The following is a 16,357-nucleotide window of genomic DNA, read 5'->3' on the forward strand; positions in this document are numbered from 1 at the left end:
AACCATGAGGAGAAAACTTAAAACTGCCAGGGGTGAGTGGGATAGGACACCAAGGATTAAAGTAGAGCAAAGAACACAAAGGGACTAGACTCCTTCAGGCATCATTTGAGCTACTGCATCAAGTGTTGCTTAAAGCCAGACATGCTTCTGGACTTTTCAGTCACATGAGCCAATAGATGCTTTTGTTTAAGCCAATGTGTATTGAGTTTTCTGTCACTTGCAGCCAAAAGCATCCTAAGTGATGGGGTTGTGAGGAAGAAAAGAACATAATTATAACTAGAGGAGACACAAGGTCAAAGAATTTTTACTTTTCAGACAAAAGAGATGTGTTAAAAGGAAGGATCCAGCAGAAAAAGAGAGCTTGAAGGCACAGGAAAGGGCAATCATAAATAGAATAATGGTTCAGAGAAATAGAAGTAGCAGAATATAAGGAATAGGAGGAGATTTAGACAGAAGGGAATGCCCACCAGTACCTGGGACAAACTAGGCACTCAATATTTGTCAAGTGAGGATGTTAATCATTTGGAATCTTCCGAAAACTCCTACATATTGACAGACAACTTGTTTATATAAGTCTGCATTCTTCTGCATTTAAATCTTCCTGAGTCATTGTCAGAGGGTCACTCTAACTTCAGCACATGATAATACGTATGTGCTGCTTATTTCAGGAAATATCAGGGATAAAAATAGTCCCTGATCCTAAACCCCTAATGTAATTTTTGGGCTCCTCTGTGTCGAGACCAGTGTTTTTCAAAATGAGACCATCCCGGGACTTTCCTGGTGGTCCAGTGACTAAGACTCCATGCTCCCAATGCAGGGGACCCAGGTTCCATCCCTGGTCAGGGAACTAGCTCGCACATGCTGCAACTAAAGATCCCGTGTGCCTCAACAAAGGTCCCGCATGCTGCAACTAAGAACCGGTGCAGCCAAATAAATAAATAAACAAATAAATAAATAAAATGAGACCATCCCATACTCTTGAGGAAATCACCATGGGTATCTGTTAAAAATGCAAATTCCTTGGTCTCACCTACTGAAACAGACTCTGCATTTTGATAAGCTCCTAGTTGCTTCTCAGTAAAGTTCAAGAACTGCTGTACTAGATTGGAAGCCGGGATGGTGTCTCGTTCACCTTTGTTTCCTCAGCACCTGGTTCAGTGCCTGGCACAGAGCAGGTGCTCAGTCGAATGTTTTTTGTTGTTGTTTTTGTTTCTGTTTCTGTTTTTAACCGAGCAGCTTCGGGATCTTAGTTCCCTGACCAGAAATTTAACCCACACCCCCTGCAGTGTAAGTGCAGAGTCCCAAACACTGGACTGCCAGCGAAGTCCCTTATAAAAGTAATTTTAAAGATATAAGGTTATCCCTGTGGCAGCATCCCTTTCACTTCCTGGCATTCTGACATGCTTTTCCTGAGTGCTTTTTTGAGTACAGAGGACACTTCAGGTTATGTGTGTATCAAGTGCACACAGCATCTGTTATGTGTGCTGAGATAGGAAAAGGTTATGAACCATGGAGCTATACTGAGAGAGGCCAGAGAGAGGGCTGACTTTCAACATCTTAAAATCAATTCTCACTCACCAGGAGGGAACAATTAAATACAAAAAAAAATGCAGTTTTCCCATTTAATAAGTGTTCAACATGTACAGTATATACAACTTAGTCATGGAGCTCAGGCCCATGGGGATAGACATTACCTTGTAGCTACACGCAGCATTTTCTCAGACTCCTTTGTGCCACCTTGGCCTGGCAGTCAAGCCAGTCTAACACTACTGGGAGAGGTCACGTTACAAGATAATACATGTTGCCCAATCCTGTTTTTGGGGTGTGTTTACATGTGCTCCCCAAAGGTCTGGAACAATACACACCAAACTGGTCTTAAGAGTTAAGGAGAGGGGGCTTCCCTGCTGGCGCAGTGGTTAAGCATCCACCTGCCAATGCAGGGGACAGCAGTTCGATCCCTGGTCCGGGAAGATCCCACATACCGCCGAGCAACTAAGCCCGTGCGCCACAACTACTGAGCCTGTGCTCTAGCATCCGCGAGCCACAACTACTGAAGCCCGCGCTCCTAGAGCTCATGCTCTGCAACAAGAGAAGCCACCGCAGTAAGAAGCCTGCACACTGCAATGAAGAGTAGCCCCCGCTCACTGCAACTAGAGTAAAGCCTGTGAGCAGCAATGAAGACCCAACACAGCCAAAGATAAATAAATAAATATTTTTTTTGAAAAACAGAGTTAAGGAGAGGGACTTCCCTGGTTGTCCAGTGGTTAAGAATCTGCCTTCCAATTCAGGGGACGCAGGTTCGATCCCCAGTCAGGGAACTAAGATCCCACATGTCGTGGGGCAACTAAGCCTCACCCCACAACTACTGAGCCCACGTGCTCTGGAGCCCATTCACCACAACTAGAGAGAAGCCCACGCACCACAACTAAGACCGAACACAGGCAAATCAATCAATCAATATTAAAAAAAAAAAGAGTTAAGGAGAGAAGGAGAATGAGGATGAGGGCTACCTTTTTACTTTATACACCTCGGTATTTGGATTTCTTATTCACAACGGGCATATATTAATTTTGCACTTGAAAAATAAATTCAAAATATCTGAGAGTGACTGAAACATACCCCACATTCCCCCCAACTAATTAAATTACACTTTACTCAAAGGATTACCTTAGAAATGTGTGTCACTCGGTGTTGCAAAAACATTTTTTGAATGAATAAAAAGCCTTGAGGAGACACTGAAAGAAACCGTGGCTTTAAGCTCTGTCCTCAACACACCAGGGGATTGCCTTCTTCCTTTCCTTTTGATTTCATCTATTCCTCATTTTTTCCCCTTCTCCCTTTCTCCCTTCTTCTCCTTCTTCTTCCTCTTCCAAAAAAAAATAGCACCTGCATGAGAGTAGTCAGTAGGAAAATATGATTCTATTCACACATTGGGGCATTAGGGCATGATTTGGGGCTGAAAGAGAAAGTCATCCAGTCTAAGGCAAAGTAAGAAAAACAGGGAGAAAGAGGAAGGGCCATGCATGAAAAGCACGGTGTTATGCTGAGGGAACACAGAGCTCAGAGTCCCCAGGCTGTCATCTCTCCTCTCTCCTTGAAGTCTGGCTGCTCAGTTCATCATTGAAAAGTGCTCAGGCTCTGGTGAACCAGTCCCTGCTAACCAAAGACAGAGAGAATGATTTATAAGATTGATCAACAGTTTATTATGAAAAGTATATTTGTCAAGAATATTTGTGTCTAAAAAGGAAAAGCCTTTTTAGATTAGGGGGCTGCTTGGAGTTCAGGGGCTTCAGAACAGATGGATATGGAGGGTGTTAAGTGATATTTTCTCCAAACTGGGGAAATCTGGAACGTTACCCACTCTTGGACTCCCAGGAGAGTATGACCAAGCTGATGGACAGGGCATGCTAGCTGCTCAAGGCCCCTCCAGCCTACAGCACTGGAGACGTATTAGAAGACTCTCCTTTCCCTATCCCGCCTCTGGCTACTGTGTTTCTCCTTTCTTGCCCCGTCTTGACCACGTTTACTATCTTGCCCCTCCATATGTTTTACACTAAAATTATTTCCAGTGTGCTGGTCCCTTACTGCTTTGAGTAAACAAGCTGAAGGTGCTTGTCTACCAGACCAGGGAGAGGCACCAAATTGCTGACGATGGTTACGAGTGCTACTCTGGGGCTTCCCTGGTGGCACAGTGGTTAAGAATCTGCCTGCCAATGCAGGAGACATGGGTTCGAGTACTGGTCCGGGAAGATCCCACATGCTGCGGAGCAACTAAGCCCGTGCACCACAACTACTGAGCCCGTGTGCCACAACTATGGAAGATCCCACATGCCGCGGAGCAACTAAGCCCGTGCACCACAACTACTGAGCCCGTGTGCCACAACTATGGAAGATCCCACATGCCGCGGAGCAACTAAGCCCGTGCACCACAACTACTGAGCCTGTGTGCCACAACTACTGAAGCCCACGCGCCTAGAGCCCGTGCTCCCAACAAGAGAAGCTAACACAGTGAGAAGCCTGCAGACCCCACTCGCCTCAACCAGAGAAGAGCAGACCCCACTCGCCTCAACCAGAGAAAAGCCTGCGCGCAGCAACGAAGACCCAATGCAGCCAAAAATAAAATAAAATAAAAATAAAAATAATTAATTAAAAAAAAAAGAGTGCCACTCTGGAGTCAGACTGGCTCCATTATTTACCAACTATGTGACCTTGAGAAGCTCTCTGTGCCTCAGTTTCTGGATAGACACAGAAATATATCCTCCAGGAAGGAGGGACTTGCTGGCCCAAATGATGGCCTTTAGCTTTCAGATACTTCAGTATCTAGCTAAGCTGCAGAGAGACCCTTTCCCCAAGGTCATGTCCTTCTCATCTAATGAATACATCTAATGAATAATAGAAGCAGGGTATCATAAGTCTGGCCATTTCAGCCCAATGTGGGACATCCTCACCATCTATTTTAGCTTCAGAGTGCCTACATGATCAGTTCATATTGTTGTCAGGTATGCACCACAGTTCAATTTCTCCCCCTTTTCCTCCCTTCCATGGTTGTCAATCCCAGGAACACTCTCTAATAAACACTCTGTACACTAAACTCGGTCTCAGAGTCTGCCTCTTGGAGAACCCAAACTGCAACAGTTGGTGCTGGGAGAGGTCTGAAAAAGCAGGCAAAAAATTATGTTCAGAAGCTGGGTCACTCACCACACAGCTGGAAATGAAGATCTGGTGGTCCAGTTGTTGAACATTTCATCGATGATGAATGGAGATAGTATGATAATAGAAGGGAATGTACTAGCTCGTGGGATGTATCAGGCATTTAAAAAATATGTGGCGGGGGGTTCACATCAGCTTCACACCCAGACTGCCAAAACGAACCAAAAAGCTGCTCCAGGTTCCAGAAGCACCTTCCTCCCAGGGCTCCAGGGAGTTTGCCAACCGAGGCTGCCTCTCCTCCAATCTCCCCACCTGACACTGCCGTGATTCAGAGGAAACAGGGATGCTTCTGGCTGCCCTGCCAGGCACACAGTGGCTGGAGGCTATCTGTATCTGCCCACATCTACCTAGGCAGAGCTTTTAAAAGTACCAGAGCCTCCCCATAGTCCACTCTAGGCAGGGGCTCCCCCCACCTTCCCATAGTGCACACCTGAAGGTGCCCACACTGGTGAGGGGTTGAAGGGGGTGGGGGGAGGGGGGACCATCTGAACAGCAGCTGCCCACCCCCGAGTGCCTCTGTGTGGTCCGGCTCAGTGGCAACCCTGACCACCACCTGAGCACAGGTGCCCTCTTGGGACCACCCCCCTTATATTTGTTTTTGTAAGAATAACCAAAAGCATTTAAATGTTTTACCTTCTTTTATGCATACAGACTCCAAAAACAAAAAGCAACACAAATTTTTATTTTTTGACTTAAAAGATATAATGAAAAATTATGGGGAGAGTATTCATTATGGCAGGTGTCTATCTGTAAGAAAATATGTATATATCTATATGTCATATATCTTGTTAGCAGGTTTATTTTTTGAATGAAAGGTAACAAAGAAATTGATCTGAAATATATACCATGAGAAGTCCCATGTCCCATCAAACTTGTATTTTATAAATAAACTTATTTTTGGAAAAAAAATATGTGTGTGGGGGCATCAACATCCATTCATGATAAAAACTCTTACCAAAGTGGGTATTGAGGGGGCTTCCCTGGTGGCACAGTGGTTGAGAGTCCGCCTGCTGATGCAGGGGACGCAGGTTCGTGCCCCCGTCTGGGAAGATCCCACATGCCTCAGAGCGGCTAGGCCCGTGAGCCATGGCCGCTGAGCCTGTGCATCCGGAGCCTGTGCTTCGCAATGGGAGAGGCCACAACAGTGAGAGGCCCGTGTACTGCCAAAAAAAAAAAAAGTGGGTATTGAGGGAATATATCTCAACATAATAAAAGCTGTTTATGACAAACACACAGCCAACATAATATTCAACAGTGAAAAGCTGAAAGGCTTCCCACTAAAATCTGAAACAAGACAAGGATGCCCACTCTCATTACTTCTATTCAGCATAGTATTGGAAGTCCTAGCCACAGCAATCAGGCAAGAAAAAGAAATAAAATGTATCTAAATTGGAAAGGAAGAGGTAAAATTATATGCAGATGACATGATACTATATATAGAAAACCCTAAAGACTCCACACAAAAACTACTAGAACTGATAAACAAATCCAGCAAGGTAGTAAGAAACAAGATTAACATCCTGAAGTCCATTGCATTCCTTTACACTAACAATGAAATATCAGAAAGGGGAAGTAAAAAAAAAATCCCTTTTAAAATTGCATCAAAAGGGACTTCCCTGGTGGCACAGTGGTTAAGAATCCTCCTGCCAATGCAGGGGACATGGGTTTGATTCCTTGGTCTGGGAAGATCCCACATGCCATGAAGCAACTAAGCCCATGTGCCACAACTACTGAGCCTGTGCTCTAGAGCCCATGAGCCACAACTACTGAGCCTCCATGCCACAACTACTGAAGCCCGTGTGACTCGAGCCCATGCTCCACAACAAGAGAAGCCACTGCAGTGAGAAGCCCATGCACCACAATGAAGAGTAGCCCCTGCTCGACACAACTAGAGAAAGCCTGCATGCAGCAATGAAGACTCAATGTAGACATAAATAAATAAATAAATAAATAAATAAAGTAAAATAAAATAAAGTTGCATCAAAAAAATAAATACTTATGAATAAACCTGGTCAATGAGGAGAAAGACTTATATGCTGAGAACTATAAAACCTTGATAAAGGAAATTGAAGATGATTCAAAGAAATGGAAAGCTATCCCATGCTCTTGGATTGGAAGAATTAATATTGTTAACATGGCCACACTAAAAAAAAAAAAAAAAAAAAAGGTCATACTACCCAAAGCAATCTACAGATTTAATGTGACCCCTACCAAATTACCCAGGACATTTTTCACAGAAGTAGAACAAATAGTCCTAAAATTAACATGGAACCATAAAAGACCCATAACTGCCAAAGCAATCCTGAGGAAAAAGAACAAAGCTGGAGGAATAACCCTCCCAGACTTCAGACAATATTACAAAGCTACAATAATCAAAACAGTGTGGTATTGGCACAAAACCAGACATATAGATCAATGGAAGAGAATAGAGAGTCCAGAAATAAACCCACACATCTATGATCAATTAATCTTTGACAAAGGAGGCAAGAATATACAATGGAGAAAAGACAGTTTCTTCGGCAGGTGGTGTTGGGAAAGCTGGACAGCCACATGCAAATCAATGACATTAGAACACTCCCTCACTCCATACACAAAAATAAACTCAAAATGGCTTAAAGACTTAACTATAAGACATGATACCATAAAACTCCTAGAAGAGAACATAGGCAAAACATTCTCTGACATAAATCTCACCAATGCTTTTTTTAGGTCAGTCTCCCAAGGCAATAGAAATAAAAGCAAAACTAAATAAATGGGACCTAATTAAACTTATAAGCTTTTGCACAGCAAAGGAAACCATGAACAAAATGAAAAGGCAACCTATGGAATGGGAGAAAATATTTGCAAATAATGCAACTGACGAGGGCTTAATTTCCAAAATATAAAAACAGCTCATACAACTCAATAACAAAAAACAAACGACCCAATCAAAAAATGGGCAGAAGACGTAAATAGACATTTCTCCAAAGAACACACACAGATGGCCAACAGGCACATGAAAAGATGCTCAACATTGCTAATTATTAGAGAAATGCAAATCAAAACTACAGTGAGGTATCTCCTCTCACCGGTTAGAATGGCCATCATTAAAAAATCTACAAATAATGGGGAATTCCCTTGCAGACCAGTGGTTGGTACTCGGTGCTCTCACTTCCGGGCCCCAGGTTCAAACCCTCGTCAGTGAACTAAGATTCTGCAAGCTGCGTGGCACAGCCAAAAAAAAAAAAAAAATTAAAAATTAAAAAAAATAACAGGGCTTCCCTGGAGGCGCAGTGGTTAGTAATCCGCCTTCCAATGCAGGGGACACGGGTTTGAGCCCTGGTCCGGGAGGATCCCACATGCCATGGAGCAACTAAGCCCATGAGCCACAACTGCTGAGCCTGCACTCTAGAGCCCATGAGCCACAACTGCTGAGCCCACATGCTGCAACTACTGAGGGCCGTGTGCCTAGAGCCTGTGCTCTGAAACACGAGAAGCCACTGCAATGGAAAGCCTGTGCACTTCAACGAAGAGTAGCCCCCACTCGCTGCAACTAGAGAAAGCCTGCACACAGTAACAAAGACCCAATGCAGCCAAAACTAAATATATATATTAAAAAATAACAAATAACAAATGCTGGAGGTGGGGGCGGAGAAAAGGGAACCCTCCTACACTGTTGGTGAGAATGTAAGTTGGTGCAACCACTATGAAGAACAGTCTGGAGGTTCCTCAACAAACTAAAAATATTGCCATATGATCCAGCAATCCCAATCCTGGGCATATATCCAGACAAAACTCTAATTTGAAAAGATACATGCACCCCTATGTTCACAGCAGCACTATTCACAATAGCCAAGACATGGAAACAACCTAAATGTCCATCGACAGATGAATGGATAAAGAAGATGTGGTATATGAATACGATGGAATATTACTCAGCCATAAAAAGAATGAAATAATGCCATTTGCAGCAACGTGGACCTAGAGATTATCATACTAAGTGAAGTAAGTCTGAAAGAGAAAGACAAATACCATAGGATATCACTTATATGTGGAATCTAAAATATGATACAATTGAACTTATTTACGAAACAGAAATAGACTCACAGACATAGAAAACAAACTTATGGTTACCAAAGAGGAAAGGGGGTGGGGGAGGGATAAATTAGGAGTTTTGGAGTAGCAGACACAAACTACTATATATCAAATAGATAAACAAGGTCCTACTGTATAGCACAGGGAACTATATTCAATATCCTTAATAAACTATAATGGAAGAGAATATGAAAAAATATATATATTTAAAACTCAATCAATTTGCTATATACCAGAAACTAACACAACATTATAAATCAACTATTTCAAAAATATATATGGGAGGCATAATAATTATAAGGATAGTGAAATTGGGTTCTGTTACTGAAAGCCAAGTGTGAAAGCCAGAGGGCCTCCTTAACAGCATATGAAGAGGTCTTCGACACCTGCAGTGGGACAGCTGAGGTCCCAGATAATCATCAGAATAGTTTAAGCTCCAATAAGGTTAAACTCCCAAGCAATGCAGGTCAGCTAAGGGCCCTAGTTAGGAAATAATGAGATCATGACACATAGAATGGGGATATCTGATTGATGCTCCTGAAGATCTTGAATTTCCAGATTCTCCTGAACCCTCTGAACCTAAATAAATGGCCCACCATCCCACACTTCCCTCTTTCTTGTAGACAGTACAGAAGCCTGTACCCTGTAAGACTGCATGTACCCTCCTCGAAATCTGCCTGTGTCTCCCTCCTGGATACTCGGCCAATAACCGGGGTTAAAGCACCATATAAGCTAGTAGAGGACATATTGGGACTGATAAAGGAGGAAAGGGACTACCCAAAGGAGCTGTAAGAACTAGCCAAGCATGTAAGGGCAAGAACTGGGAGAGAAGCAAGGGACTGGATTCTGAGGGTGCTTGATCAGGGGACCAGGTTGTAAAATTGGGTTAGGGAGAGTTTATTGATTTGGGAGCATTCTCCTAAGATACAGAATTTATCACTCTGCCAAGGAGCCCAGGAAATGGTACAAATTTGTTACTAGAATGGCTCTTAGAGGCACAGAAAACTTTACAGCCCACATGAGGTAAAAAATGCCAGAGCTGCTAAAACAGATGGTGTAGGAAGAGATTTAAAAAACTCAGAGAAGTCAGCATGAGGTGGATGTACTATACAAGGTCAGAAATCCCACAGACTGATTATTTTCTGTGGGAACACCAAAGAGGATACTGCATTCACCAAGGCCACAAGGAATATGACGGTAAGAGGTGCAACAGCATCACTAAAAGTTCAGTGGTGGTTCCTATTTGGGCCAGGACTGACAGTATGAGAGGCTGTTAGAAAACTGGGCTAACTAACAGCAAGGGGGCAATAGGGTCTTGAAACAAGAGGCCAGGTGGCAACACTTAACTGCCAGAAGCCAGGTAGATGCAATTATTATAATGAGCGGAAAGGTCAGAATGACAGCCACAGAAGCCTGAGCCTCAGAGAATTATGGAGATGTTTAACAGAATATAACATCCCGAAGGGCAAAACAGATAGGCAGACAACAAGGGTACTCCTCAATTTTCAATCAGAAGAAATTAAGGTTGGGTGATCAGGGGGCTGAGGGCAGTTGCCCCAATGGAAAGTGATCATCCTTTGCCCACTTTCAGATCTGGGTCAATTTTCAGACCCTGAATTCATTAAGAGATGGTCAGGTCACCAAAAGGAGGACCCTGCAACACCATGGCAAATACATACAGTAATGATTTCCGAGTCCTTCTCTCAAAGTTCACATACATACATGTATTACTATATTCAAATATATTTTTAGATATAGTTGTAAGGAACAGAATACAAGTTAATTTAAAATAGTTAATGAATACATAGTAATTTTTTGGCATATAAACAACAGAAATTTATTTCTCATAGTTTTGGAGGCTGGAAGTCTAAGATCAGGTTGTCAGCATGTTTGGGTTCTGATGAAGACCCTCTCTGGGTGCAGACTGCTGTCTTTTTGCAGTGTCCTCACACGGCAGAAGTGGTGGGAAAGCTCTCTGGGGTCTCTTTGATAGGGCACTAAGCTCATTAATGAGGGTTCCACACTTATAACCTAATCACTTCCCAAAGGCCCCACCTCTTTACACCATCACATTGGGGATTAGGAATGCATAGTAATTTTTGTCATTTTGCATTTTCTCAAAAACAACAGATGTTAAAAATATCTCTTTTGTCCTTTGGGGTGGTCTGCATGAAAAGGGATCCTCACAGCACTTTAAATGTGCATGTCTTTTGCAATGTGTATGTGTGAATAAATGTAATCTCTTGAGAGCAGGGATCTTGTCTTGGTGACTTTTTCGTCTTATTCAGCATCTAGCTCAGTGCCTGAGCTCAGGCATACAGTAGGTGCTTGATAAATACATGTTGAACAAATATATACACATGCAAACAATTTTGTTTGTTTTGATAAAGAGTGGATGGATATCTTGGGATGGGAGAATTTTACATAGATTTTTTTATTCCTTTATGTTCTGCCCTTAAATTTATTTATAAAAAGTAGAAATCATTTTTATAATTTAAAAATTATTCTATTCCCCCAAAAAACATTTTAAAATTATGATGAAAAATTCATATTCAGTGTAATAAGTTCACACAACACCAACGTGTACAAATTAAAAAATAAAAATCTCCAACACTCTTCCTCCAGCCCCTTCCCACTCTACTGTAATCTGCCTCTCCAACTATAACAATGATACCTGACATTTACTGAGTGCTTACTCTTTACCAGGAAGTATTCTAAGCACTTTTTTAACTGTGTTAACTAATTTATACCTTATTATAACCCAAAAAGGCAGATATTATCATTATCCTCATTTTACAAGGGGAAACTTTCACAGGTTGTGTTCCTTGGGAAGCCAACTCAAGAGGAAATTTAGAGTACAGAATGTTAATTCATTCATTTCAGTTTAGTCTCAGTATGGACTAACTCCAGTCCATGATGCATTAGAAGACCCCTTGCAGAAAGATCAAAATCAATAGATTTCACTCAAATAAAGAACCTATCTTTCTTCATTGCAGTCAGGGGTCACTGACTATATTATGACTTTCTTTTATTCACACATTTAGAGAGGGTCCTCAGAGAAGGGCACCAGCCTTTGGGGTAGCTAGAAGCAAGGGAGATGACCTGGTCATTTTGGGTCATCTTGGCCATGGGCTCAGTTCCAAGGGTATGCTGGGGGAGAGAGGTCTAGGGGACTTCTCTTAGGAAAAAAATCTTTTGGAGTAAAGAGATAGTTGAGCCTTATTTTAGGTTGTCTTCTCTACCTTAATACTGAACCCTTTTCAAGTTAACTGGCAGCAAACTTGACATGTAGGTATGTGTTTAGTTCCAGGGATTTCTCTGTGTATGTTATATCTTCTTTTATTATTATTTTAAAGCATGCACATTTGTGATACAAACTTGCTGGAGAAAATAAAATATAGACAGTAAAGGGGAAAGGAAAAGGGAAACCAGACAGCAAGAACTCATCAGCCTGCCTCTGCCCAATAACAGCTCAGGGAAGACTGAAGTCTAGCTCTCAAGTTCACTACCAGAAGAAAGAATTAATGGACTCCAAAAACTTTTGAGAACAGTTTCAAATTATTATTGCTGACGCTCCCTACCTTATATTCCAAATCCCACAAAGAAGTCACTTCTGAATTTGTTTTTATCAGCTGACCTCAACAGGCATAAAACTGATTTCCTGCACCCTCCAGTCTCCCCAACCTCCTCTCCACTTGTGTTCCTTATCTCCATGAAGGAACCATCAGCTTCCTAAGCCAGAACCTGAGCATCATTTGTATTTGGAACGTCACCTTTTCCCTCTCCCAACTAATCTTCAAGTCCTGGTAATGCTACCTTCCAAATTATCCAGAATCCATCCACTTCTCTCCAATTCCACTGCTTCTTCCTTACTTGAGGGCATCATCATCTTTTGCCAAAATGCAATCAATAGCCTCTGTGGTTTCCCTGCCTTAGTATCCTTCTTTTTTAATCCATTCGCCACACTGCAGCCAGAGTAATTTTTTAAAAACACGAATCTGATAATGCCGTTCTTCAGTTTAGAATCTTTCAATACCAAAGTTCAAACTTCCTAAGAGTTTATTAGGTCTGAATGATTTGGCCGCTGGGTCCCTCCGCAGCCTCATCCCCACACACCATACACTCTGTTCGGCCATAATGAACTTTCAGTTCCCTGAGCCCAACTTTTTCTATTATCGCTAGGTCTCTGACCAAGAGGTTCTTTGCTTGGAACACCCTTTCCGCTACTCTTTTTCTGGGTAAATCAGATGCATCCTCCACACCCCAGCTCAGTTGTCACTCGCACAGCCCAGGTAGGAAGGCTTCATCCCACGACAGGTGCCCTCAGCGTGGTCCAGCCGATTCGTGTCTCCCAGGCGGACAGCCCTGACGGTGCCCTCGACACTCCATCAGTGTCGGACAGTTGAAAGGCTCCTTAGAGCGGACCCAGATGCTTGCCGCTCCAGTCCACGAGAGGTAGGCAGCACGTAAAGCTTCAGCCCCGCAGGAGAGACACACCCAAATCTTCCAGCGGGCAGCGCTGGTTACGGAACGGCGGTCCAGAGCCCGGAACCCAACCCGGTGCCCCCGCCTCCCACGCTGCGTCGGGGGCGGGGTGGGGCGGGGCTCTGGGCGCCGGCGAACGGCGTGCGACGAGCAGGGGGCGGGGCCAGGGGCGGAGCGGAGCGCGCATGCGCGGTCGCCTTTGTGTGGGTCGAGCAGCGGCGACGGCGGCGGCAGTGGCGGTCCCACTGGCAGGCGGGCAAGAGGGGAGTCCGGGCGGCGTCCGGCGTGGGAGCCGGGGGACCACGATGGTGAAGAAGCGGAAAGGCCGCGTTGTGATCGACTCAGACACGGAAGACAGCGGCAGCGACGAGAACCTGGATCAGGTGAGGGCAGGCCGCGGAGGCGCGGGCCAGCGGAGCGGGAGAGCTGAGTCCCGGCCACGGTAGTCGGTAACCGGTCGGGCCCCGGGCCTCCTGGCCGGAGCGCCCGGCCTGCCTCGTGTCCTGAACTCCCGCTGCCGCCCCTTTCTGCTCTCCCCACAGTGCCCGCGGCCCTTGGAGTCTGGCCGGGGCCTGAAGACAGAGCCCCGAGGACTTGGCGCCTTGGGCGGGGAGGCGGGGCAGGGGCCAGGCTGGTGGGCCTCGGGCTCGGGGGACTGGAGGGGTCCTTGGTCTGCCAGGGCCAGATCGGGGCGGCAGGCTGCAGGCCAGGCGATCCGGGCACGGAGAGATAGGAAGTATCGCCCGCCAACCCGGGAGACTGGGAGGTTTTGGAGGAGGTGCAAGGGTGATCGTGGGGCGGTGGGGGGGGGAGGGAGGCCGAGAAGGTGCAAGCTCTGGAAGATGAAGTTTTTCAGACAAGGGTGTGAACAGAGAGGAGGGGAACCTCTGTCGTGCTGGGCGAGGAATACGTAGCTGTGGGCACGAATCTGTTTGGCAGCTAGGGTCGTTTGTGTTTGAGAAGGGTCTCTGTTGAGATGTCAGACCCAAGACAGCTCATGGGAGGAGGAAAGAGGGCATAAGTGGAGAAATATCTAGGGCGTCATGGAGAGACTGTGGCGGGGCCTCTTGGCCCTTTTCATGCAGCATCCCAGAATTCTTTCTACTTGAAAGATGTGCAGGAGACATTGAAACTAACTTTTGGTCTCACTGTCTTGGGGTTGCTTGAACTGTTATATACTCTAGAAAATACTGTAGGGAGGAAGCTGTCCTTTGTAGCAGTGCTCTAGTGATACCAGAAGATACAAAGAGGGTTTCCCCCCACATTTTGTGAACAAATGATATAAAGAATATGCAAGAGATAATAGTTCTATAAGTTGAGTAGAGAGAGTACTGAACTTAGAATCTGAATTTTTTGAGTTCTAGGCTGGGCTATGCTGTTTTCTAGCTATGTATCTTGGGCCATAACAGTAAAGTCTAGATAAAACATCAGCCTAGTGTATCTGATTGAGTTATTATAAAGGATTGGGCTTCCCTGGTGGCGCAGTGGTTGAGAGTCCACCTGCCGATGCAGGGGACACGGGTTCGTGCCCCAGTCCGGGAAGATCCCACATGCCGCGGAGTGGCTAGGCCGGTGAGCCATGGCCGCTGAGCCTGCGCGTCCGGAGCCTGTGCTCCGCAACGCGAGAGGCCACAACAGTGAGAGGCCCGCGTACCGCAAAATAAATAAATAAATAAATAAATAAGGATTAAGTATTTGTAAGAATTAATGTTGGGGGCTTCCCTGGTGGCTCGGTGGTTAAGAATCCGCCTGCCAATGCAGGGGACAGGGGTTTGATCCCTGGTCCGGGAAGATCCCGCATGCCACCGAGAAACTAAGTCCGTTAGCCACAACTACTGAGCCCGCGCTCTAGAGCCCGCGAGCCGCCACTACTGAAGCCCGCGCGCCTAGAACCCGTGCTCCGCAACAAGAGATGACACCGCAATGAGAAGCCCGCGCACCATAACAAAGAGTAGCCGTTGCTCGTGGCAACTAGAGAAAGCCCGCGCACAGCAACGAAGACCCAACACAGCCAAAAATCAATAAATAAAATAAATAAATTCATTTTTTTAAAAAAGAATTAATGTTGGTACAAGCACTTAGAAACTAAAGCATTTCTATAAATGACTTCTTGGGAGTCCTTTGTATTAGGTCAGAGGTCTCAGAAATTAAATATTAGGGCATGAAAGAGGAGGACTTTAAGAAAGAGGGACTGAAGATGTGTTGAAGAAAAGAAGGCTGATTTGAAAATGGTGGTATGGAGGTGGGAGGTGGGGAGTAGTGGGGCCTGTGGAGAAGTATCAAAGGGATAGACACCTTGTTATGGGATAGGAAGTAAAAGATAAATTGAAAATGTTCTCACCCGAAAGACTCCTGAAATTTATAAAAATATTTTTTAAATTTATTTTTTAAATTAATTTATTATTTATTTATTTTGGGCTGCATTGGGTCTTCATTGCTGTGCGCAGGCTTTTCTCTAGTTGTGGCGAGTGGGAGCTACTCTTTGTTGCAGTGCGTGGGTTTCTCATCGCGGTGGCTTCTCTTTGTTGGGGAGCCCGGGCTCTAGGCACGCGGGCTTCAGTAGTTGTGGCTTGCGGGCTCTAGAGCACAGGGTCAGTAGTTGCGGTGCGTGGGCCGAGTTGCTCCACAGCATGAGGGCTCAAACCCGTGTCTCCTGCATTGGCAGGCAGATTCTTAACCACTGCACCATCAGGGAAGTCCTAAAAAATATATCCTTGACTCTAAAAGTTTGTTGATAATTTTAGACTGGCACTTAGGAGGATTAGAACTTTTTTTAAAAAACTATTTTCTAATCTAGAAATATAGATATTTCTGATGATAACATTAGCTACCATTTACATAGGGCCTGGGATGAACCAGTCACCTCAATTAAGTGCTTTATTTATATTGTCAGGTTTTCAAATTATGGTGAAGTTGGTACCATTTTCCCCACTTTATTTTATTTATTTATTTTTTAAATTTATTTTTGGCCGCGTTGGGTCTTTTGCTGCGTGCGGGCTTTCTCTAGTTGTGGCGAGCAGGGGCTACTCTTCGTTGTGCTGCATGGACTTCTCATTGCAGTGGCTTCTCTTGTTGTGGAGCATGGGCT

The 16,357-nt window shown here is 44.6% G+C and overlaps 1 protein-coding gene across 1 annotated transcript in view; it reads left to right on the top strand.

Moving 5' to 3' along the window:
* The first annotated feature begins 13,454 nt into the window (after window positions 1–13,454).
* RTF1 (RTF1 homolog, Paf1/RNA polymerase II complex component) overlaps window positions 13,455–16,357 on the top strand; it is a 48,145-nt gene continuing 45,242 nt past the window's right edge. Inside the window, exon 1 of the mRNA XM_060096642.1 lies at window positions 13,455–13,652. Coding sequence (XP_059952625.1) covers window positions 13,455–13,652 — 198 coding nt within the window. The remainder of the gene's footprint in view (window positions 13,653–16,357) is intronic.

This window comes from Mesoplodon densirostris, chromosome 4, assembly GCF_025265405.1.
Source record: "Mesoplodon densirostris isolate mMesDen1 chromosome 4, mMesDen1 primary haplotype, whole genome shotgun sequence".
Taxonomy (NCBI): Eukaryota; Metazoa; Chordata; class Mammalia; order Artiodactyla; family Ziphiidae; genus Mesoplodon; species Mesoplodon densirostris.